At 25.7% G+C, this 26702-nt stretch overlaps 1 protein-coding gene across 2 annotated transcripts in view; it reads left to right on the forward strand.

Moving 5' to 3' along the window:
* Nucleotides 1-26702, forward strand: part of LOC135922759 (tRNA N6-adenosine threonylcarbamoyltransferase-like) — a 67882-nt gene that overhangs the window by 13959 nt on the left and 27221 nt on the right. The window contains exons 4-6 of one of the 2 annotated variants that reach the window (XM_065457215.1): nt 23895-24051; nt 24106-24174; nt 24309-24530. In XM_065457215.1, the coding sequence (XP_065313287.1) occupies nt 23895-24051; nt 24106-24174; nt 24309-24530 (448 nt within the window). Of the gene's footprint in view, nt 1-23894; nt 24175-24308; nt 24531-26702 lie in introns of both variants that reach the window. The other variant, XM_065457214.1, reaches the window with a different exon arrangement.

Raw genomic sequence — 26702 nt, forward strand, 5'->3', positions numbered from 1 at the left:
TCATTAAATCATCACAACACTATAAATAATAAAAAAAAATTTTATCAACACATTTCAATACTCTCTTAACAATATACACTGATAAGATACAAACAAAAAAATTCTAACACATAATCAACAACAAGGTCAACAAGTCATTAATATCCCAACATAAGTTTTTATATTCCTTTTTTTTATATAATGCAGATAATCATTTTCACAAAAATAACACATATTTCTTTTCTTATCCATATCATAAACAAATAAAAGTAACAATTTTATCATTGGTATAAACATTTTAGTTTTATCAATGACCGTTATTATTTATTTATTTTTTGAAATTTCTTACTTACTATAATAAATTATTGGCCAGTTGATTTAAATAAGATTTTTCTTCACACATGTTACATTTATCAAAAATTTATTATTATCTACGATCAATTTACTATCAATGTCACTCCTAAATTCAAGCAAGATTTTTTATAAAATTTATTTTCACATTGTAGTTAATATGGTTTAGGATGAATAAGATTTTTCTTTCCACATGTTACCATTATCAAAAATTTATTCCCTTTGTGTTCATAAAATGGATACTTAGCAACATATCGTTATTTAATTATCATTTCATTAACAATTAATGAGATAAGTTAGTAATAATAGTTTTAAGATCACGAATTTATATATATGATCGTTACTTTTCACGATCACTATATCAAATAGATGTATATTATCTAGGGGTACAATATTAACTACGCCTTGTTTTAAACAATCTAAGGGCACTTTGGTTCTTCTACCTAAGAATAATTCTACAGGTGTTATCTCTTCTCGATTTCGAGAATTGAGGTAATATAACTGAGACATGTAAGCATCATCTTTATGGTTTTCAGCCTTTTTAATCCAATTTTTAACAATTGCTACAATCCTCTTTGTCCATTCGAGCTAGGATGATATGGTGGAGCAAGAATATGTTTTGTCTGTGACTCAGTACAAAACTGTTTAAAATCTTCTCTGATGAAGGCTGGACCTCCATCAGATACTATCGTATCAGGTAAACCGAACCGGGCGTATAATTATCTTAATTTTTTAACAACAATTTTTGTGGTATAACCATACACTTCTGCATATTCTATCCATTTTGAATAAGAATCTACCACCAAAAAATATGATTTTTTGTCTAGATCGAAGCAATCGATGTGGATACGTTCCCAAGGTTTCTTTGATTTGGGCCAAATCTGCCCTACTTCTTTACGGGACATAGAGGCACAGGTAATACATGGAACACATTTCCTTATAATTTTTTAAATATCATTGCTCATACCAGGCCACCATACATATTCACGAGCGCCCAAGATTTCATTTTATCCCGACCTTGATGTCCGGCATGTAATAATCAATAATTTTACCCCGTAATTTAGAAGGAATTACATCTAGCTCTATTGCCTCGCATTAGACAATCATCCACCACTTACAATTCTTTTTCAATTTTTTTATAAATTTTACTATTATTTTTTCAAGGCTTTTTTCCTGTTAAAAATAATTTGATTTGATTCAATTCTTTATCTTTTAAAGTATTGAATTTAAAGTCTTCCAAATTAGTAGGACCACCATTTAACATATGTGATAAAGAACAAATTAATGCCTTTTCTTTATTCACTATTTTATTTGGGTTAAAGTCAAGATCTTCTTTACTGGATCCCAACCTAGATAAAATATCAAAAACAATTTTCTTTGCCAGGACGATATCTGATTTCTAAGTTGAAACTTCCCACTAATAACAACCAACGTTGTAATCTGGGAGATAACATTAATTCTCTATTATCCTTTTTAAATAAATGAATTAATGGTTTGATCTGTATAAATTATAAATTTTTTTCCAATTAAATATTCCCGACATTTGGTTAAACCAAAAATAACGGCTAATGATTCTTATTATAACCGAATATCGCGTTTCCACTTCTCGGAAAACTTTAGAAAAAAATAAAATTGGCCTTTCTAAACCATCAATAAATGTAATAAGGCGCCTCCAACACCTTTGTTAGATGCATCAACAGCTAATATGATTTCAAAATCATTGTTAAAACATACTAAAATCGGTTCTTCTTCAATTTTCTGTTTTAACATTTCAAATGCCATTTGTTGTTCATTCGCCCATTCAACTCCCTTTTGTAATAATTTATACAAAGGTACAGCAATTTTTGCTAAACCATCTAAAAATCTATATCATACCTAAAAATGATTGCAATTCTGCTTTATTGGTGGGCGGCTTCATATTTGCTATATTTTTTAAATTTTTATCAAGAGGTTTCACCTCTATTCCATTTATTTGATGTCATAAGTAGATAACTTCTGTTACCCCAAGAACACTTTTTTCTTTACTCTTGTAGTTGATGTAATTTTTGGTTCAAAATAAAAATTTTAAATTAGGCTTCTGTATATATAAGGACATATTATAATTGTGTGATTTGAACTAAAAAAAATTAATTAGTGAATAATTTAAAAACATTTTTACTTTTCTGTTACTAAAATTATATATTTCATTTTCTAACGAGAGATATAAATGGTTTTGAAATGGAAATTAGAATATGAGAAGTGTTTGAATGTGATATATCCATTTTATGATACAATATATTATATTTTTTTTATTATATATGATAATAGTCGAGTGTTAATATATTTGGCCCGACCCGGGTTTAAAGAAAAAAATTCGGCCTGGCACAGGTTGTTTAAAACTGGTTCAGGTTCAAAAAATACCACCCAGATATACCCAGGTATGGTTAGTCCGGGCCTCCAGGTCTGATAGAAATAAAAAACAAATTTTTTTGACTGATTTATCTTTTTTTAAAAAAAATCTTGTCAATTATTTATAAAATAACATAAAAGCTATATTAAATTTAAAATTTGCTTTGGAACTCATCTATTTAGGTTGATTGTAAAATTTTAAAGATGATTTAAGATCCCCACTGATTTGGGATTTTTTTTACCTATAATCTCAAAAAAATTGTAGTTTAGAGGGGGGCCTAACCTATTTGTAGAAATATCTTTTGGGGTGAAATGAAAATCTGAAAGGGCCTAGTATCTGGTTTTCTACCCTTCAACTGTTATAATCGGGTTAATGTTTGGGTTAGAAAGAACTGCAAGACATAAGTGGAATCCAAAATTTTCCTTTAAAGAAGGATCCAAATCATTAAGTATATAAACTCCGGTTCGATTAAGGCTTTAAACAAATATATAAAGGTTTTTTCAGGTTTTATATTATTTATATTAAAAATAATTAAATAAAACAAAACAAAAGATACACAAAAATATGATTTTATTAAGATAATATAATATACTAGTTATTGTACAAATTACAAAGTATAATAAATATTTAACTACTAATGAATATAAAATTAGAATTAGAACATAATTAATATGTTTTCCAAATGTACAGATTTTATATTTATCGTTGTGATGATAGAATAAATTTTAATCCCGAGAACATCCTTCAACTGAAATTTATATTGTGGGGACTGCTAGTACGGTTGAAGTTAGCTAACTCATGATATTCATATTTTTTTGACTACCAGTAAGCCAATAGGGAAATATCTTTCAGGTCTCCTTCAACCTTATCATATGAATTAATTAGAGAACCTATCATTCTATTTTTATTTTCAATTTTAAGCTCATATCACATCTTGAGACATTTTCTTGAAGCAATAATTTTTCTATTTCATCATAATTAGTTGAGAACCTTCACATAGTAGTAGAGGTGGGGCCAATATATTCTTGTTTTACACTACCCATATTTCCAGTTTTTGCTATGACATGTGCAAACCCTTTATCATTTTCAACTATTATTCCTCTATATTTTACATTTAGAACACCTTCTTAGAGGTATAATAGTACTAATGCTGTTATACAATGGGCCATTTAACTGCTTTAGCTAAACCGGATATATATTATAATTTCAATAAACATATATACAATATCGACAATGGTTGATTTGCGCTTTAAAGTATCAGGACTTAAAAAATGTTTCTTTAGGTACCTTCATTAATCTAAGGGTAGAATCAGAGACCTGCAGGCCCGGCCCTAAACCCGGGCAGGACCGGGTCGTATTTTAAATTTTTTAAATAAACCCGGGTCGGGCCTATAAAATTTTTTTTTAAACATATCCGGGCCGGGCCTAAAAATTTTTTTTTAAATATATCCGGGCCGGGCCTAAGATTGTTAAACCCGGGCCGGGCCTTAATATTTTTTTTAAAAATTTTTACATTATGAGTTAATAGTTATAAGATTATATTATATTATAGTTATGATTAATATAATATTGGGTGATGGTTAATACTACCTAACAACCCACAGATCGATCTAATTATTAATTTCCTGCAAATTTATTTAAAGTATTAATAAATTTTTTTATAATTTATATCTAAATTTTTACAACATATTTTACCAAAACAATCAAATAAAGGAATATCTTAAATAAGCCCCAATATTCAAGTATTATTAATATATTTTTTTATAATTCATATCTAAATTTTTAGAATATATTTTACCAAAACAATCAAATAAAGGAATATCACTTCTTAAAGTTTGTAATACCTTTCAAAGCGAAAAGGAGAAATAAAATTGATTTTACTTAATATAAAGCATTTTTTAATTGAAAAATTTGTTTTACACAAGTATCATTTTATTTCTCTTTTTCTCTGTCCCAAATTCAAGCAATTACATATGTAGTGGGACAGATCGCAAAATGACGGAAAACTATATAAAAGATTATATTAAATTACAAGAGGCTCAGGAAGTAAATGAAATACCATCGACCAGTCAAATTACGACTGTTGTTAAACAAACTGAATCGTTTTATGACAAATGGGGCGATGGTAATTCTGGTAATATGTCAATACCGGATGATGAATATTATAATTACATAAATAATAGATAAAACATTTAAGGTGGATAATTTGTTAGAGTGGTGGGCGGCTCATCAAAGCGAATTTCCAATTTTAGCAAAATGGCAATTCCTTCTTTAAGTGCAAGCTGTGAGCGGAATTTTTCCACTACTGGGAGAATTCTTGAAGAAAGAAGAAGTAATCTTCAACCTGAAAAGGTAGATATGCTTCTCTTTCTTCATGATAATTTGTGAATTTTTAATATCTTTCTTGAGTATAGGGTTTCGACAATCATGCTGGTTTTTTACTTTGCAAACTGTCAAATATTTATTGCATTTATTATATTTACCTTGAGTCATGAAAGTTTTTAATCCAACATTTTTCATTATTTTTTTTACAATATTATATAATACAATTATCTTCTTTTGTTAAAAATTTATATTATAAAATAAATTATATTAATATTGTGCAATTAGATTATATTTTCAAAATACTATTTATTATACATGCATTTTTTTAAATAGCGATTTATTTTTATTTTATAAATTATATAGTAAATTAAATACAATATATTATATTCTCAAAATATTTTCTATTTTTATAAATTAAATATTAGTTTTATTTTTTTTAAATGTAATATAAAATATAGTATATGACAAATATTATTACCATTTTTATGAATATTAGTTTTATTTTTATAAATGCAATATAAAATATAGTATATGCTCAAAATATCCATTTTTATAAATAACAGTTTTATAATTTTTATAAATTCAATATAATATTCTCAAAATATTAGCTTTTTACATGTATTTTTTAAATAAAAAGCGATAATACTCTCTGAAAAATATGGTAAAATACCTCATAGGTGAATTTTTGTATATACCAGGTCGAATATAATTTTAAAAAATTCCGAGCCGAGCCTGAAATTTTTTTTTAAAAAAATATCCGGGCCGGGCCCTAAATTTTTAAATCCGGGCCGGGCCTAAAAAATTTAAAGCCAGGCCGGGCCCTGCAAATGGTACCTCTGCAGGTCTCTGGGTAGAATATAATATGTATAAAATAAATAATAATTTCAATTTATATAAATAATACACAAAATAAATTCAAGAACGTGAATATATTTTGATGAAATATATCAGTTTGAAGAAAGTTTTAGTCATAATAATTTAAGCAATTATATTGACTAAACCATCGTTTATAAGGATTCAAATCCAATAGACTGGAAAATTTCCAGATTATCCGGAAATTCCAGCCTCCTCAACTAGCTTTGAAATTCAAAAGAAAAATATTTATGACTAAATAAAAAATTTTCATCTTCATTTTTTTAAATATGTTTTCAGGATTTTGAATACTCATTAAATGGATTCCGATTCAGTATCAAGGACTATTCTTAACTCTATTTTTTTTTTTGAAACAGCAATGCCTCCTGGTTTTCTTTTCATGTTTATTCACAAATACATTTATGTTTTTTTAAAAATCACTATTCTTTTAATTTATTAATAATTTTTATTTAAACCAATATCAATATTTTAGAGCCTTTACCAATACAATATTTCGTTAATCTTGGGTTTGGTTCCCAGCCTTACATAGTTGGCCAGTAATTTCATCAATTTCCCCGTTAAGATACTGATATTCTGCTATTAACCTGCTCAAATGAACTTTTCCCCTTTCCGTTTCATTACTCAACAAAAGAACTTGATATCTAGGATCAAGATATATTGCGGAACAAAATGCATCATTTTATTATTGTTTTTACATTTATGCAAGAAGCCAATGATTTCGTAAATAGAGTATTTAATATTTTTGCTTCCATTACGCATTTAGCCAGGATATATAAAAATCACCTATGGTTAATTTTTCTTGGAGAATCACAGTTAGAATATATGATGGGTTTAATGATAAAACGATATTATCTATTGTTCCTTGGGTGACAGATCAATATTTTTATTTTGATCTGCCAAATTCTCGCAAAAGTTTCTAAGTTCTTATAATCGCTCTAATATTAGATCAAACTAACAATCGCTTTTAAAGTTTTAAATTATTAATATAGCCAAGGATGTATGGATCCTTATTTTTTTATACAAAGACCGCGCTTTGGCAATGATTAAAAAGCAGGTATAATTTTTATACAATCATTTATTGCAAGTTGAAAGGTATGCTAAAAATATTTCAATACTTTTAGCTGGATATTTCCAATTTCAAAATTATAATATTGGTGTTAACATCATTTGATTGTCACCCTCTTCCTTTTATAATGTATTAATAATTAACTTAATCATATTGTAAGTATTATCGGTGGTTATACTGTTCACTTGATCAATTTTTATATTATTTTCCTCTAGTACATTTAAGATTATCAACTTAATATTCTCCGACATATGCCTTCCTTTACCTCTTTCTTAAAGTCCCTTAAACAAATTTTGTCCTTATTTCTATATTCAATTCTAATATTTCTTTATCATAACTAGTATCTATTCAATTTAAAGTATGCCATCTTTTGTTGTACCTCTTTCTTTACACTCTCTCTTAGATCAATTACTATTTTTTAAAATATTATTTTTAATGTTCTCTGAATTTGCTGCAAATTTTCCACCTAAACCTTGAATAATCCGTATTTTTAAAAGCTTTTTCATCGAGTATGCTCAATGGTTTGCCGTGTATAGTAATTATATCGGTACAATTACTGAAATAATGAAAATGGGGGGTGGGGCTTTTATCCTTAATTTTTTTTTAAATATAAAAATTGGTATGCATTAAACGTTGTATGTCCCTTTCAAATTTGATGCATGATCACCAGAAATTATTTTCTTACAAATTTCTACTTTGCAGATATTGTTTATCAAATATCGTGTAAATATGTACGGACTATATTATTTTTTTCGCGATTGAACTTTTAATCGTTGCCAAAACGCTGTCATTGGGCAAAAAAATTAGGACCCATACATCCAGGGTTTTCAATTGTTAGGCATAGCCGTTTGTTTCGGTTTTTAATTTAAAATTTTATAAAGGTTTTATTCCATGTTCCGGTTTTTATAAATTTGATTTTAAAAAAAATTAATCATAAACCTTATATATTAATCTTAGAGAAAAATATTATTTATATTTTTATAATTTCTAAATATAAATTAGACAAATTATTTTTTATTTTATAAATAAATAAGATAAAAACAAACATACGCAAATACAATGAGGAATAAAATAGCACATAAATATAATGAAATTTATACTATTTATGTTTAAAAAAGAGAATTAGAACGGATAACTAAAATATTTTCTAATATTTCAGTATTTAATTTAGTCTGCGCAGAGAGTATAAACTTATGGCTAGAAAACGCTCTTTCTACGGATACCTGCGTAGCTGGAACTGCTAGCACTATAGCTAACTTATAAAGTTCTGGCATACTATTCTTTACATTTTCCCAATAATTCAAAAGATTAGTATCTTTTTCTAATCTCTTTATATTATCAAATGACCGAATTATATATTCTATTTCTATACAGTTATTAAAATTTGCTATGCCCTTAGAATTATTCTTATTAAGGCTTTGATGCGACTTTAATAAATCTTCAAAATCATCATTTTAATTATCTTTCGAATATGAACACGTGGGCATAGTATCTAGAATTTCAATATTTTGATTGTTTAAATTTTGTATTAAGTTCCATTTGGTGATCTCTTTTTCTTCAAATGTTAAAAATACATTATATCTTGGGTCGAGATATATAGCTGAGCAAAAACATTATTTTTCAAATTTATTTCTCGTGCTTTTATTGTAGAAACTAAAAGTCTTCCAAATGGAGTGTCTATTTTGTTCATTTGCATGATAGATTTGATCCACACGCCATAGAATATATATTTTGTCAAAATATAAGCTGGATATAAATCTTTTAATATATCGCTAATTATTTTCATTCATTCTCTGATAAACATTTTTCGCGATCATTGCTTTGGAGCGATATTCTTAGCAAAAGATTTTTAACTCGAGTAATCTCTCCACATTAAATAGATTGTCCATCTTTAGCAACAATCTATTAGTGGTTTTTTCAAATTTAATTTGGACAGAATAGCCATTGTATGATTACTTATTTTTTTGCATATATTTCTTGCTTTATTTATAATGACAATTTCATTTGAACTTTTAATGCAATCATTAATTGCTAATTGAAATGTATGTGAGGCACATCTAATGCCCATTAATATGAATTTGGTATTAGGTACAAGTTAAATATTTTCAATATTAAAAGGTTCTTTATTTTCATCATCAATTATATCAGTTATTATTTAAATAATCGTTAAGGCTATCTCACCTTCTTCATCTTGAATATTAATAACTTTATTAATTTAATCATTGCTGCATTATCGGTGGTTATCGTGTAAATTTGCTCAATTCTTATTTCATATTCTTTTAGAAGGTCTAGAATAATTTTTCTAAGATATTCTGATGTGTGCCGTACTTTTATCTCTTTCATGCATAGAGTTCTTAATTTTATTTTTACTTTATTTATAAATTGAATGTTGATCCCCAATATGAATCTATCATATCTAGTTGCTATATCTAGTTTTAAAGAAATAAGTTTTGGTATATTTAATTTTTTATATTTTGCGAAAAATCAAACGTCATTTTTTTAATATATTGCGTACACTTTCCGAATTGATAGTTAAATTTCCACCCAATCCTGTAATTATTGGGTCTATAATATTTCTAAATGCTTTGTCGTCAATCAATTTTATTGGTCTTACGTGAACTGTTATAACTCAGTGCAGGAGCAGATTAAAGTTTTTTTTATAATCAATTTCTTTTTTTAATAATTTGAATTCTATATAGTGGAATTTTTCTATATGTCGTTTTCGATTTTTGGTAATAATCGAGTTTCTATCATATTCATTTATATGTCATATTAAAGATCTATTATTAAAGCTATATAATAAAATTAAATCGTTGCTCTAACTTAACTATTTCTTAAAATATTTGAAAATAAATGAAATGCACCAGTATTGAACTAGGAGACCTTCGTTTCTAAAGCACATCTTTTGGGCTTTAGCTTCTATGTAAATTTCCTGGGAAAATTGGTTCAGGGGAAATTTCCCTTGGAAAATTGGGTATAAAGGGGAAATAACGGAAAATTATAAAAAAAAACACAAATACACTTTAAACATTTCAATTTTTTTATTGAATAACTATTAAATGTGGGGAACTAAAAGAAAATAAAATAATTAAACAATAAAGACAAAAATGCACTGTAAACATTTCATTTTTTTAAAAAATAATTTTGTTAATTACAAGAAGCTTGTATTATAAATTACATTAAAATTCATGTGATGCTATAGCATCAACATCTTCATGGGATATAATTGACATATCATCTTTATCACTTGATATTGATAAATCGGAATCTGAACTCTTTTGATGATATCCCGAACATGATGTATTTGTGTTCCTTTAAATGCATGTTATGCCTGATTGATATTTATTTTTCGACACTCATCTTTATTCCATTTCTCGTTTTTGAATGAATTTTTCTAAATGCTGACCAGACTCTTTCGGGTGGTATCGAAATACATCTTACTGCCACTTGACAAAGTTAATTTATACACCACCCTTTCCACCATATGAGGGGTTTGGTATGGATTGAGCTCTCCCATAATAGAAACCTTGTTTTGAACAATATTTTGCTAAATTACCCCTAATTTTTCTAATATTTAATTTGGCTTGAAATAATATTTATTAAATTTAAAGCTACTGTTAATTTCACACGATAATATCTAGGATCCAGAAGATTTGTTGCATATTGATAGATATTCTCGGCAACAAAATTTCTTTCATTTATTAATATACATCTTAACACTTTTCAAATCATTTTGTTGATGAATTATCTTTTATATCCCAAAATATTTCTGGTACGTCGGATAAGTGTTGTTAAACGGCTCGTTTTGAGCCGATTTTAAAAAGTCTAACTCACTACTTCATCCAGACAAATATTACCCAAGCCTAAAGATTTTGCTCATAGAAGGAACAAAGATCCAGACATATATTATCGAAATCTTGAAGCTTAGGCAATATTTATATGGCTAAAATATTGAGTTAGCCGTTTTTAAAAATTGGCTCACAACACTACGTCGGATAATACCGCTGTATCCGATTTTCAATTATAATTTTGTTATAAATAAATTCCAAAAAAGTCAGTAACTGATTCTAATTTATCCCAGTATCCTTCCATGTCCAATATAATACGCCTTTTTGTTTGTTTATAAATAAACTTGAAATTATTTCTTGCAAAACTTCCTTATTTTTCACAACACTTTGCAACATTATAACAAAACCTCCCCATCTTGTCGGACTTTTTAATGAATATTTATATACTTCCAATTAGTGTTGCGTAATCGGCTAAAAACTACGCCTAAGCCTATTAGGCTAAGCCTAATTAGGTAAGCCTAAAAATGGCTAAGCCTAATTAGGTAAGCCTAGACATGTGCGCCGCCGGTCAAATGCGCCGCCGCCGATGATTTTGACCACGCCGACGCCGCGCGCCAAAAAATTGTCGGCGCTCAACAAGCCGCCGCCGATGTAAAAATTCGGCGGCGTGATACATATTTTTTATTATTTATTTTATATATTATTTATGAATATAAGAAAAATATTAAATATTTTTTGAATTATTAAAAAATGCGATTTTATTTTTTAAAATTAATAAATATTATTTGCTATAAATTTGATTTGTAACAATCCTTATTCGCTCACTTTGGGCAGGTTTATGACCAACGTGCTAGATAAAATAAGATTAGGACATTAACTTTGAAAAGGTAAATCTATATTTTATTCTTTTAATTTGATTCAAATAATTTACAACTCTTTATAAAATTTATTTTTTATCATAATAGAAATTTTATTAAATGATTTTTATTTTGTTGCCATTATAACATATATAAAAATACCAGGACTAAAACAATTATAATGGATGCAGCATTGCAATACCCTGTAACAAAATATAGTATATCCTTGCAAGCAAAACCTTCTTTTGCATGGAAACATTTTGGATCCTTAATATTAAAAACTGACACAAATAATAAGAGAACCAGTGTTGCTACAGATAAAGTCTTTTGTAATATATGCTTGCAAATAGCACTTGATAAAGATGGTGAGGATGAAAATAATTCTTCATTTTCAGAGTAAATTTTTTGATTATTTTATAAATATTAGTAAATTTTTTAATTAGTTATCCAATCAAATCTTTTTCAAAAAATATCAGCACATCAAATATAATAAAACATTTACTTGACAAACATGATTTATCATGTAAAGAAGAAATATCTAAACAAAATTTAAAGTTATTTTTCAAACCCATTGTAAAAGATACAATTGACCCTATAAAAGATAAAAAATGGATTCTGGTAAGGAATTACGTTCTCATGTGTTGCAAGGATTTAATGCCATTCACTGGAATGCAAGATTTTCTAAAGGTTATTTGTAAAATCATTATAATTTTTTATAGGGCAATCTTAATTTTTATTTGTTAATATATTTAATTATTTTATAACATCCCACATTTAGAATTTTTTATGGCATAATATTTTATTATTAACTTTTTATTATGAAGAAATATGGCATTATTTCAGATGCCAAAGAATTACCTGGCAGAACTACACTTAGCCGGAGTGGATTAGATGATGTTTATTTATCAATGAAAGCCTACATATGCCAACAAATTAATGTAGGTCCTAAATTTTGTGCTATAACTTTTGATATGTGGACAGACAAATATAGACGGCGAAATTATATCACCTTTACTTTTCACGAAATAGATAATAATTTTAATATTGTATTTTATACATTGGCGACACATCATGTCACCCAAAAACATACCGCTGAAACTATTCTTTCCGAAATAGAAAAAGTTGAAAATGAATTTGATTTAGGGTCCAAGAAAATTCAAATGGTTACGGATGCAGGACCCAATGTAAAGAAAAGTGTTCGTCTAGGAGAATATGACCATCATTTATGTTTGGGGTATGGATTACATAATCTAGTGACAGTCGATGGAATAAAAAAAGTTAATAAAATTGAAAATCTCATTAAAAAAGTTAGAGAAGTTATAGTTGCCTTAAGATTCAAAACAGCGGATTTTGAAAATATAAACGATATAGAAAATAGAAAATGCTTTGAATCGATATTCATATACATCGGATATTTTAGATTTGGATGATAATGATCCTTTTTATGAAGATCGTTTGGGGTATGATGATGATAGTGAAAATCAAAAATCATATGAAAAAAAACATAAAACCTTAAAATTAAATGTGCCTACACGTTGGCATAGTATTTTAATAATGCTGGAAAGTGTGACTGGCAATAATAAAAATCCTATAAATATTCTATTAAATAGAATGGAGAAACCGGATCTCAAATTATTTAACTCCGATTGGGACTTGGTGTATGAACTTAAATTTTCTTAAAACCTTCAAACAAACTGTTGAATTTTTATCTGACCAAAAAGGAGTTACTATAAATTTAGCCTTATTATTTCGTAGTGAAATTAAAAATCATTTAATTGTAAAAGAAAATGATAGTCCACCCATAGCATCCCTTAAACAAAATATGCTTACTAAATTTAATCATAGATTTTCAATAACCGATCTTCAGGTAGTATTTTAAAATACATAAATTATTTTTTATACATTATTCTTTCTTTTATTTCTTTACTTAGGTGTTAGGAGCACTTTTGGATCATCGTTTTCAATAAATAAACATAGTAAATGAATATTTAAAGGAAAAAAATATTACTCCGGTTGAATTTTTATGTCAACACGCTACCTCTCTACGGTCTTACACGGACGAATTAAACGAATGTAAAACGACGGAAGTTGCTTCAAAACTCGATTATCTTAAGTCATTGGCTACGAAGCATTCATCTATTCAAAACAATAACCTGGAACAACAACACTATTTAATTAGTTTAGAAAAAGAGTGTTATTCATTATTATCGCCTTATAATTTGGAGATAAAAGATGTCTTAGATTTTGGAAGATAAGAGCATTGGATCTTCCTAAACTTTCAATATTAGCTAGAAAAGTCATGTGCGTTCCAGCTACAAGCACACCCAGCTAGCGTGTATTTTCTATAGCTGGGCTCACTCTGAACTCTAAAAGATCATTATTATGTCCTTTAAATCTTAATAAAATATATTCATGATAATTATAACTTAATAAAATCATTAAATTATAGTTATAAACATAATAAAGTATAAATTTTATTTTAAAAGTGTTTCCAATGAATTTATAAATTTACTTAAAAAAATTTAAGTTAGAAAAATATTTGACACCGCCGCGCCGCCGCCGATTTTTGTGGCGGCGTCTAAACCGATTCGCCGCCGCCAGCCGAACATTTTAAAAAAAGAAATTCCGCCGCCGAAAATGCTGTCGGCGCACATGTCTAGGTAAGCCTAAATATCGGCTAAGCCTAATTAGGTTAAGCCTAAAAATCGTCTAACTAATATAAATCGGCAAATAATAAATTAGTCAAAATTCTGCATCGATGTTAGTTAATTATTTTATTTATTTTAGTAAAATAATTTATTTTATTTATATTTAATGTAAATATTTTATTATTATCAACAAATAAACATGATATGATTTAATATTTTTTATTTATATATTATATTTTAAAATGAAAATAAATTTATTTATTTGACGTTTTTTTAATAAAAAAAATAATATGCTGCTATATTGTAAAAATATAATATTCTTTTTAATATAATTTATTAGTGATTTTCACAATCTTCTTTGTAAATACATCTTTTATTGAGGAATTATATTGTAAATTTTATTAGATAAATAAACAATCTTTTAGGTGAAATCTTTTATAATTTTTTTTATCATTTTTTTAAAATTATCTATTTTTTATTAAATGAGGTGGATTTTATGAAACTTTTTTGATGTTATTTTATATGAACTTTTTAAGGATAATATTTTAATGTGATAATTGTCATAATCGTTATTTTATAAGTTTTTTGAATTTTTTTTAAGAAAATATGTTAAAATAAGTATTAATAACATGTGTAAATATAAATTTAGTGAAGATGTACCAATAAAAAGTGACAATTGTCATAATCGTTATTTTTAAAGTTTTTTGACGACAATATGTTAAAATAAGTATTAATAACATGTTTAAATAAAATAGTGAAGATGTACCATAGAAGATTGACAATTGTCATAATCGTTATTTTATAAGTTTTTTGAAGAAAATATGTTAAAATAAGTATTAATAAGATGTTTAAATAAAAATTTAGTGAAGATGTACCATAGAAAAATGACAATTGTCAATCGTTATTTTATAAATTTTTTGAATTTTTTTGAAGAAAATATGTTAAAATAAATATTGATAACATGTTAAAATAAAATTTAGTGAAGATGTACCATAGAAAATTGACAATTGTCATAACCGTTATTTTTAAAGTTTTTTGAATTTTTTTGACGAAAATATGTTAAAATTAGTATTAATAACATGTGTAAATATAAATTTAGTGAAGATATACCAATGAAAAGTGACAATTGTCATAACGTTATTTTTAAAGTTTTTTGAATTTTTTTGACGATAATATGTTAAAATAAATATTAATAACATGTGTAAATATAAATTTAGTGAAGATGTACCAATGAAAAGTGACAATTGTCATAATCGTTATTTTTAAAGATTTTTGAATTTTTTTGAAGATAATATGTTAAAATAAGTATTAATAACATGTTTAAATAAAATTTAGTGAAGATGTACCGTTGAAAAGTGACAATTGTCATAATCGTTATTTTTAAAGTTTTTTGAATTTTATTGACAAAAATATTTAAAAAACAGTATTGATAACATGTTTAAATAAAAATTTAGTGAAGATGTACTCTAGATAAGCGACAATTGTCATAATCGTTATTTTTAAAGTTTTTTGATTTTTGTTGACGAAGATGTTAAAATGAGTAATAATGACATGTTTAAATAAAAATTTAGTGAAGATGTACCATAGAAAAGTGACAATTGTCATAATCGTTATTTTTAAAGATTTTTGAATTTTTTTGAAGAAAATATAAAACATGTTTAAATAAAATTTAGTGAAGATGTACCGTTGAAAAGTGACAATTGTCATAATCGTTATTTTTAAAGTTTTTTGAATTTTATTGACAAAAATATTTAAAAAACAGTATTGATAACATGTTTAAATAAAAATTTAGTGAAGATGTACTCTAGATAAGCGACAATTGTCATAATCGTTATTTTTAAAGTTTTTTGATTTTTGTTGACGTAGATGTTAAAATGAATAAAATGACATGTTTAAATAAAAATTTAGTGAAGATGTACCATAGAAAAGTGACAATTGTCATAATCGTTATTTTTAAAATTTCTTAGATATAAATGGGTAAAAATATAGATTGTAAATAAAATTGCCTGAGTATGTGCCATAGAAAAAACATATGGTAATAATAGATTCTTCCCCAAAAACAGGAGCAAATTGGCATTTTATTACATCCGTTCATCGGGTCAGAAATTAATATGCAAAATTTATATCATAATATCTAATCCTAAGTTAGAAATTATTATTTTTTTTCCAATTTTAAATAGACAATCTTGTTTAAAATTTGGGTAAATTTTTTTTCTATTTTAAAATCAATATCGATGCAAATTAACTATTTTCGTCAACAAAAATAAAAAAACATTAAAAATAACGATTTAACAATTGTCGCTTATCTAGAGTACATCTTCACTAAATTTTTATTTAAATCAATACTTTTAAAATATTTTTGTCAATAAAATTCAATAAACCATAAAAATAACGATTATGACAATTGTCACTTTTCTACGGTACATCTTCACTAAATTTTATTTAAACATGTTATTGTTGTAGCTGTTGAAAAAAAGAAGAAATAAATTTAATATAATACATCAAATGTCAGTTATTTTCTGACAGGGGAATAAGTTTTTCCTTGTGGATAGAGGAAAAACGAAATTATGACATGGGTTGTTTTTAAAAAGTTTCTTTGTTTGCTATTTAGAGTGAAAATATTGGATGAAGACGGGATTGATTGGGGAAGATTTATATGTTATATATATACATGAATAAAGTGGAATTGTAATAATGTTTATTATATTTATTTAATATTATTAGAAAGGATTATTTTGTATTGATAAGTTATATTTTGTGAGGGAAGGGTTGAGAGTAAAGGGCATTTTTTTTTCATTAATGTTGACCGTATTCCCTGGATAAGAACCTGGAGATTCAAGAGTTATTCGTTATAAAAATGTAAGAACCATTTTTTTTCATATAATTTTGAATTTTACTGTGAAACCACAACGCAAGTACTAAAAACTATACAGGGGTAAGTGAGATTAAGAGGTGAGTTTAAGGGTTTCTATAATTTTGTTTTAAATATTTAGCTTACAAAGCCTAAGATAGAAAGTATGTAATGAGTATTAGGCAGGAATATGAAAATAAGATCAGGAATTTAAGCAGTGATATTTGTTATATTATATGTCTAGATGTATATTGTACATCCAATTTTGACAGTAGATATGGTCTTATTATTTGATACGCCTTAAGACTCATTGAATGGTGTTATAGGTATTCCGTCATAGGAAGATAAGACCTCAAGATCAGCAGGACAGAAAGGATTGCTAAATATTTAAATATTTGAAATTTTGAAAATATATTTAGAAATGGACTTTTGTAATAAAGTGTTATATAATTATGCATTTTGGGTTTTTAAAGGGATGGACATGTGTGGGATAATTTATTATTAATATTAATATATTATATATGTAATTCAGTTTCAATTAAGGTTGATATGTTATTAAGGGATCTATTGAGGGTGAGTTAATGTTGTTTATTTTGAAGTAATTAACCATTTTTATGAAATAAGGTGTAATGTGAATTACACATATGATATATTTAATTATGAATGATAATTTAAAGAAATTGAAGTATGATGAAGTCAGAATAATATCTATAATGTTAGATGTTGATAGTTATTTTGATTTAGTGTCAGCATTTGATATATATATAAATTGGGTAGGGATTTATATGATATATTAGATGATGTGTAATATTTTTTTTAAAAAATTATGAAATCTCTATATTTAATATATATATAATTTTTTATAAATTATATAATTTTATAAAAGGTTTTATTTGCAATTATTATATTATTTTTATGGTGTGCTATGATGTGAAGGGAAAATATTTTTACAGATTTAAAGGAATTGTAGTATGATGAAGTCAGAATAATATCTATAATGTTAGATGTTGATAGTTATTTTGATTTAGTGTCTGCATTTGATATATATATAAATTGGGTAGGGATTTATATGATATATTAGATGATGTGTAATATATTTTTTTAAAAATTATGAAATCTCTATATTTAATATATATATTTTTTTTTTAAATTATAAAATTTTATAAAAGGTTTTATTTGCAATTATTATATTATTTTTATGGTATGCAATGATGTGAAGGGAAAATATTTTTACAGATAAGGTCAACCCATGTTGATGGGTATGCCTTGAGGTGGGAATATTGTTTAGTTTGCATACTGGAGAAAGTTTTTTTTGTGTAAATTTTTTTTTGTAAATTTATGCTGCATATTACATTTTTTTTATCTTTGTAATAGTTTTATAGCACAGCACATTTTACTATTTATTTTATGAACATTTTTTTTAAAGAAAAGACTCAAATTATTTTATATTGTGAAGATATATTAAAAATTCTTTACATATATACCATATAGCCCATTATATTCTCAATTTTTGTTACTTTGCATTCTACATTTTTGTGAATGTGCTAATTGTGATGGCAGAGTTAGGTAGAAATGGTATATTTTTCTTAGGATACTGAGTAATTCCTAGATGGAAAATATTGTATTTTCTACATATTATATATTTTTCCTCCCTATAAAATATTAAATATATTTCTATACATATGTCTTGTAATTTTATTTAAAATCTTTGTTCGGCAAATTTTCACAATTATTTTTAATACCTAAAAATGGATTTTTATATCTATTTTAGGAGATATTTATAAAAATGTAGCTTTGATTTTGTTTACATGACAGAAGGACAATTACATGTGTTGAAATTGCATTTCACACATAGACCATGTGTTCACATTACAGTATTATATGTAAAATCATTATTTCCTAATTACCTTTCCCAAATGTCTTAAAATGAATGAATTATTATGTTTTGCTGATATTACATTGTCCATATTAATGTTCCATGGATTATAAATGCAGATATTCCAATGTACATGTCATTATTGATAATATGTGTTTCTGCGATTATATATTGAAATGTATCGGAGATATTATATTATAAATCATCATAAGGGAAGACGATTCGATAAATTCCCTGAACGTCTTCAAGGCATACCGATACAATTCAAAGGGACGATTCGATATAATACCACCACAGAGAGAGGGACGCTGGGCTTGTGAAGGGTGGGCGTGTTGTAGCTGTTGAAAAAAAAAGAAATATATTTTCTGACAGGAAAATTGATTTTCCTGGTGGATGGAAGGAAAACGAAATTAACACATGGGTTGTTTGGAAAAGTTTCTTTGTTTGCTATTTGGAGTGAAGATGTTGGATGAAGACGGGATTGATTGGGGAAGATTTAATATGTTTATATGTTATATATATACATGAATAAAGTAGAATTGTAGTAATGTTTATTATATTTATTTAATATTGTTAGAAAGGATTATTTTGGATTGATAAGTTATATTTTTGAGAGTAAAGGGTTGAGAGTAAAGAGTTTTTTTATTTTTTTTCATTAGTTATCAATACTTATTTTAACATATTTTCGTCAAAAAACTTTAAAAATAACGATTATAACAATTGTCACTTTTCATTGGTACATCTTCACTAAATTTATATTTACACATGTTATTTTAACATATTTTCTTCAAAAAACTTATAAAACAACGATTATGACAATTGTCAATTTTCTATGGTACATCTTCACTAAATTTTTATTTAAACATGTTATTAATACTTATTTTAATATATTGTCAAAAAAATTTAAAAAACTTTAAAAATAACGATTATGACAATTGTCACTTTTCATTGGTACATCTTCACTAAATATATATTTACACATGTTATTAATACTTATTTTAACATATTTTCTTCAAAAAAATTCAAAAAATAACGATTATGACAATTGTCACATTAAAATATTATCCTTAAAAAGATCATATAAAATATCATCAAAAAAGTTTCATAAAATCCACCTCATTTAATAAAAAATAGATAATTCTATAAAATTTATAAAAAAAATTATAAAAGATTTTACCTAAAAGATTGTTTATTTATCTAATAAAATTTACAATATAATTCCTCAATAAAAGATGTATTTACAAAGAAGATTGTGAAAATCACTAATAAATTATATTAAAAAGAATATTACATTTTTACAATGCAGCATATTATTTATTTTATTAAAAACCGTCAAATAAATAAATTTATTTTCATTTCAAAATATAATTATATAAATAAAAAATATTAAATCATATCATTTTTATTTGTTGATAATAATAAAATATTTACATTAAATATAAATAAAAATTATTTTACTAAAATAAATAAATCAGAATTTCGACTAATTTAATTTTAGGCTTAGTTAGACGATTTTTAGGCTTCACTAATTAGGCTTAGCCGATTTTTAGGCTTTAGCTAATTAGGCTTAACCGTTTTTTTCACCTAAAATCTCGGCAGCCGTTTTGTAGTCGGCTAAAATTAGCCGATTTACAACACTACTTCCAATATTTGCCTTTCTTTAAAAGTTGCCAATAAAATACCATTAAATTATATATATTTAATTATTTGTTTGTTTTATGATGATCTTTTCAATAAAACGTATTTGGCATAAATCTTTAATAAGCAGAAGCCATGTGCAGCACATCCAAAGCATTCAATACAGTGACGAGGCGTCAAGTTTACTACTAGGGAAGCAATCAAAAATTTATTTTATTTATTAGTCAAACCATAATTAAGATTTATAAATAAACGGAATTCGTCTTTGTTTTTGAGTAAATGATCAAGTACTGAATTATAAAAGTTATTACTAGATTTTAAATTTTTCAATAATTTTTTTTCAATAGAAATCAAAGCTAGATTCGATAATCGATTTTGACTCATTCTGTTTCTACAATAAGATTTGATTATTTTTAAATATGAAAACCCCCGTTCTGCACTTGCTGTTGTTGCAGCCAAAGTTAAAATGAATTTGCATAATTTAAAAACACGGAATGCGAGCTGCTGAACTCCAAGAAAACATATAGAATTGATTAAAATATTTCTCTATTTGATTTAACTTTCGAATTATGCTGTTCGATTGAAATTTTGCGCATCGAATCTATCATATTTTCAATACTAATTTCGCCAAATGTTTTTAATTGAATCATCGACTGCAAATGAGCTGTTGATTCTTTATGTCGTTTAACTGCCTTTGAAAAATTATTCATATCCGAAAATCCTCTATCATTCCAAACATATTTTTCCTTTGGGAATAATAAGCATGACCCACAATATAGAGAATTAGAAAATTCACTACAGTGAGCCATTCATATTTATCATATTTATCGATACAAAAATTACGAATGCAAGATTTTATTTCTTTTTTTAAATTTCTTAAAATTGGCTTTGGTCTTCCTTTTTCAATAATTAATTTTTTGGTATCAAAATTTCTTGAGCTAAATGATAATATTAATAAATTTTCAATAATACAATTACAATTATTAAACATTAATTTAAAGAGAAAAAAATTTTTTTAAAAAAAGTAAGAAAAAAAATTTAATATAAAAAACTTATTTTTCTTTTATACAAGAATAAGCAATTTTTTATTTTCTTACCCAATGCTTATTTTTTAATCGTAAAATTAAACAATATCATAACATGATTTTCTATTTATTAAAAAATAAGCAATATTAGATTTGCTTCCCTCTTGTATATTTTTTTTTAACGTAATAAAAAAATTACACCAAAAAAATATCGTATGAATCATGATTTATTAGTATATTTATTATAGGAAAATAAGCAATATTAAATTTGCTTCCATCATTTTTTAACATAGTAAATATAATAGTAAACTTTTTACGTAGTAAAAATAATAGTAAATTTTTTAACGTAAATTTTTTATCGTAGTAAAATATTATAAATCTTTTTAACGTTAGAAAAAATATATTAATTATTTTAAGGAAGTAATTTTATTTTTTTTTTAGCATAGTATAAAGATTATATTAAGTTTATCTAAGAATTTTGTAAAAAAAATTTAAAGGGAAGCAATGCTTCCCTTGCTTCTATGGACGCTTCGTCCCTGATTCAATATAATTATATTTTGCCTTAACAAGACTCCAGGCCTTTTCATATTCTTTGCATTATCAGTTACTAGTAAGATAATTTTTTTACTACCAATTTCTTCAATTACCTTGATCAGCTCAGATGCATTATAATCACTAGTATGAGCACTAGATCCTGTGTCAATGAATTTAAAGAAAGCGCATTAATTTTCAAAAATTGATAAAATTATTTTCAACTAATTGAAGGCAATTTGACATAAAAATAGCTAATGTCAAAGCACTGTCAAGTTGTGTTTGATTTTGTTCAGTTACAATGTCAAAAATTTTTTTAATTTTAGATGTGCCTGATAAATTATTAAAATTATTGATATTTTCTTTAAAAGTATTTAGAATGGTTTTATTTATGTTTTTTTTGGAATATTGTTTTTATTAGGATTACTTGAATCTGGTATACATACTACAATATCCTCTTCAGTGAATTATTATTATCAACTTCATTAAATTGTAAATTGTTAATATACTTTTGACATTTTTTGATATGCTGAGACATCTTTATTAATTTGGGAAATTAAATGTCAATTGACAATATTTTCATATTGATATATTCTTTATTCCAGATGTTGGAAAAAATATTGCAATCATTAATTTAAATTAAACATAAATAAATTATTATACCATTTATATAGTATGATTAAAATATAATGGTCCTTATATATCATATTAATATTATGTATGAGAATATAATGTTTAACACTTATATCTTTGTTTTTTTACTTTTAAAATTATAGATTTGAAGAGTTACTCAATGGTTGAATAAAAAAAATAAGTTTAAAGGCTCACGAGGAAAATAAAAATTATTTTAAAATATTTGTGATATAATAAATTAAATTATAAATCATAATTTTTGAAATAAAATAATATATTTTATAAATAATAATTTTTGCAATAAAATATTATATTTATATTAAGGAAAAATTCGGGAAATTTAATTTCCCGTGGAAATATGAAATTTCGCTACCTTTACATCTCTACCTCGTAGTATTAAGAGACTTTGATAAATATACTGAATGAGTATTTAGCGAAAAATTTACCCCCCCCCCTCTCATCATCTTATATACAAACGTCTCTTCAGCATTATATGAATATATTAATAACCAAATTCTCAGAGATGACTTCAGAATTAGATCTTGTTAAGATATTGGCTACTAAAAATTCATTACCATTGAAATAACAATATAATTTGACTAGCTAGAAAATATTATTCATTATTTTCATCTCAGAGATAAACGATGTTTTACAAACCAAACAAACATGGTATCCGTAGCTAGCTAAGATCAATTTGAACGCTAGAACATCTTTATTAGGCCCTTAAATCAAAATAATCATTTAAATTTTAAAAATATTGAGTTAGAAGAATATTTGGCGCAGCTGCCAATTTTAATAGTACCATTAATTTCCATACGCGTTGTTGGGCGATCCTTTTTAAAAAAGAAAAGCTATTGCCGATAACTTATCGGCGCATTATTAAATAATGAATAAAATATAATGTTTAATCAATTTACTATATTTTTTGACATAGTGTGAAGGATAATTAATTTATAAAAATATTAGTTTTTCCAATAATTCAACAGACTTATAAATTCAAAAACAAAAAATGTTTTGTAAAATTATTTATTTCATATTACAAAACTTTCAACTATCATTGATAGATCATAGCCTACTCGGGACAACGATATCGAATTTTTGGTGAAACATTGGACATAGCGGTAGGAAATTGCTTGGACAGATTCGCCCGAATGCTTAAACTTCCTAACGATCCTTCACCGGGTCAAAATATAGAAATTTTCGCTAAAACTCTTGGTTTTGGTAAATATTATTCACTACCATACGTTGTTAAAGGAATGGATGTTTCCTTTTCAGGCATTCTTAGCCATCTCGAAAATGCTATTAATAAATACGGTGTTGAAAAGGGGAAAGAAAATTCAGTAGGTAATTTTTTAATTTTTTTCTCCATAATACATACTCTATTTTTACTTTTTTATTCTAATCATCTATTTTTATTTCTAATTATGTTATGCCTGTATTGATTAATTTAATATAATTCTTTCTTTCAAACTAATTAGAAAATATTAAGCCCTCTTCACCCTTTATCAATTACCAAAACGAGATTTATACCGCAGCAGATTTGTGTTATTCCCTACAAGAAACAGTATTCGCTATGTTGGTCGAAATAACTGAGAGAGCTATGGCCCATTATAAAACAGAAAATGGGCATGATACTTCCTACGAAGAGGTTTTGGTTGTAGGAGGTGTAGGTTGCAATCTCCGATTGCAGGAGATGCTGAGTTTAAAGAAATTATATAAAATTTCTCATTGAGAGAGGGGGGGGGATTATTATTTTGAGGTTAACGTTCTAGTATTTGGTAGTCAATTATTTCTATTTAAATTTTTATTCATAGGTTAGAAAAATTTCTCGAGTGAGTGAATTAAATTGTATTTTTTTAGATATGTATGATTTCACAGAAATTAAGAAAAGGCTAATATTTGTAAAATGACTTTTTAGCTAAAATATATTTAGACTTATTTATAATCTACTCTAAGAACTATTTTCAGAATTTGAATTATGTTATAGTGTTGTAATTGACGTATTCGGTGGTTACTTTCACTATTTGCCTATCTATCGCGATGAATTTATTATATAGATTCGAAATTTATTTATTTGACATTGCATTTTTCTTTTGTTTATTCATTACTTAATATTATAATTTTCTTTTGTTTATTCATTACTTAATATTATAATTTTCTTTTGTTTATTCCAGGGATTTGAACCGAACCTGAACCCGGAGGAGTAAACCCGGGTTTTTGATAAAAAATCTGAACCCGAACCGAACCTGAACCCCATTTATAAAATTTTTACAACCCCGAACGAACCCAGGAATTTTTATGAACCCGGGTTCAAGCGGGTTCAGTATATTGTTTAAAATCATATATTAAGATATTTGTATAATTGTAAATACAAATATTAATAATTTAATTGAGATTTTAAAAAATTATCATAATACCTTTTTAAGTGAAGTGATAATAAATTTTAAACAACTTAATTCTTTTACGCCATTTTTTAATTTTTTTTTAAAATTTATTTTCGAAGATTTCTATTGTAGTGTTAAATAAATTTAAAGCAATTAAATACATTCACGCCATTTATTTTTAATTTTTAACTTAGTCTCAAAGATTAATAATTAAAGGAATGAACAAGTCAAAGTAAAAATTATTATATTGATTTATTTTTTGTTCAGATTAATTTTTAATATATATTAATGAAGTGTATATTATAATTGAAATTAAATTTATACATCTGTTTTTTAATTCTATGAAATCATTGCTATTTAAAATTTATCCTCTTTAACTCTTTTATTTCAAGGTTTATGACTGTTTTGTATTTTTAAATGTATTTTGCCTATAAATAAAATAAAAAATTAATTTTTATACCAAATTTATGTCTAGTTTTTTAATATCAATTCGAAAATTCTTAAACCCGAGCTGAACCCGGAACCAAACCCGGGTTCAAAAATATTTCCATAAACCCAACCGGAACCGAACCCACCTTTTATTTTTTTACTTAAACCGAACCCGAAACTAACCCGGGGCTAAAATTTTGCCGGGTTCGCATCCCTGGTTTATTCATAACTTAATATTATAATTTTCTTTCTGATATAATATTATAGACAAAAGAATAATGACTTCTCGAATGAATAAATTCAAGTCATTTATTAAGTTTCAATGCACATTGTTGAATATATAAACCACAAATCTATATGAATCAAAGACTCCGGGCCAAATTTTTGCGCCCTACCAGATTTTAGGAAGTTTATTTTTCAAGCCAAGCCCTTTTTTTAAAAAAAAAAAAAATTTTTTTTTCACTCAACCTGATTGACTTGGGTTTTTTTTAATTTGGTGATTTTAAATAAGTTTATGCTGTACATATTTTATGTAGTTTGTTTCAATTGAAAATATGAGAAACAAATGAATTTTAAATAGTCCATTATATGATTTTTCAACTGGTTAATTAATTTAAATTAATTTAGGCCTGGGTTTATAATATTTTTATTTTCAGTCTCAACCCCTAAAATCATACGTCTCGTATAAATCATCTTAATTGATTGGCAAATGCAAATCATCAATATAAACTACCAAACAAAACAGTCAAAAGTGTAACTAGTCCTTAGTTCAGCTTGGTTAGCTCATATCTCTGCAGTACCGGTGCTAGACAATTTTTAATTGCAGGCACTACTATATGCGCTTCCTACTTAATTTTTTTAGCATTTAATTTTCTTCTAATAAATGACTAAACGAAACACATTTTAAGCTATTTTTATTTAAAAATGTATATAAATCAAAGCAATAAATCAATTGATTTTAATAAAAAAAATACAATATTCTTTTTACGCAATATCATTATTGCGAAATTATTTACTAATTTTTCAATATCTAATGATTTAAACAAATGGTTTTCAATA

The sequence above is a fragment of the Gordionus sp. m RMFG-2023 genome, chromosome 1, assembly GCF_954871325.1.
Source record: "Gordionus sp. m RMFG-2023 chromosome 1, tfGorSpeb1-WG-v2, whole genome shotgun sequence".
NCBI classification, from domain to species: Eukaryota; Metazoa; Nematomorpha; class Gordioida; order Chordodea; family Parachordodidae; genus Gordionus; species Gordionus sp. m RMFG-2023.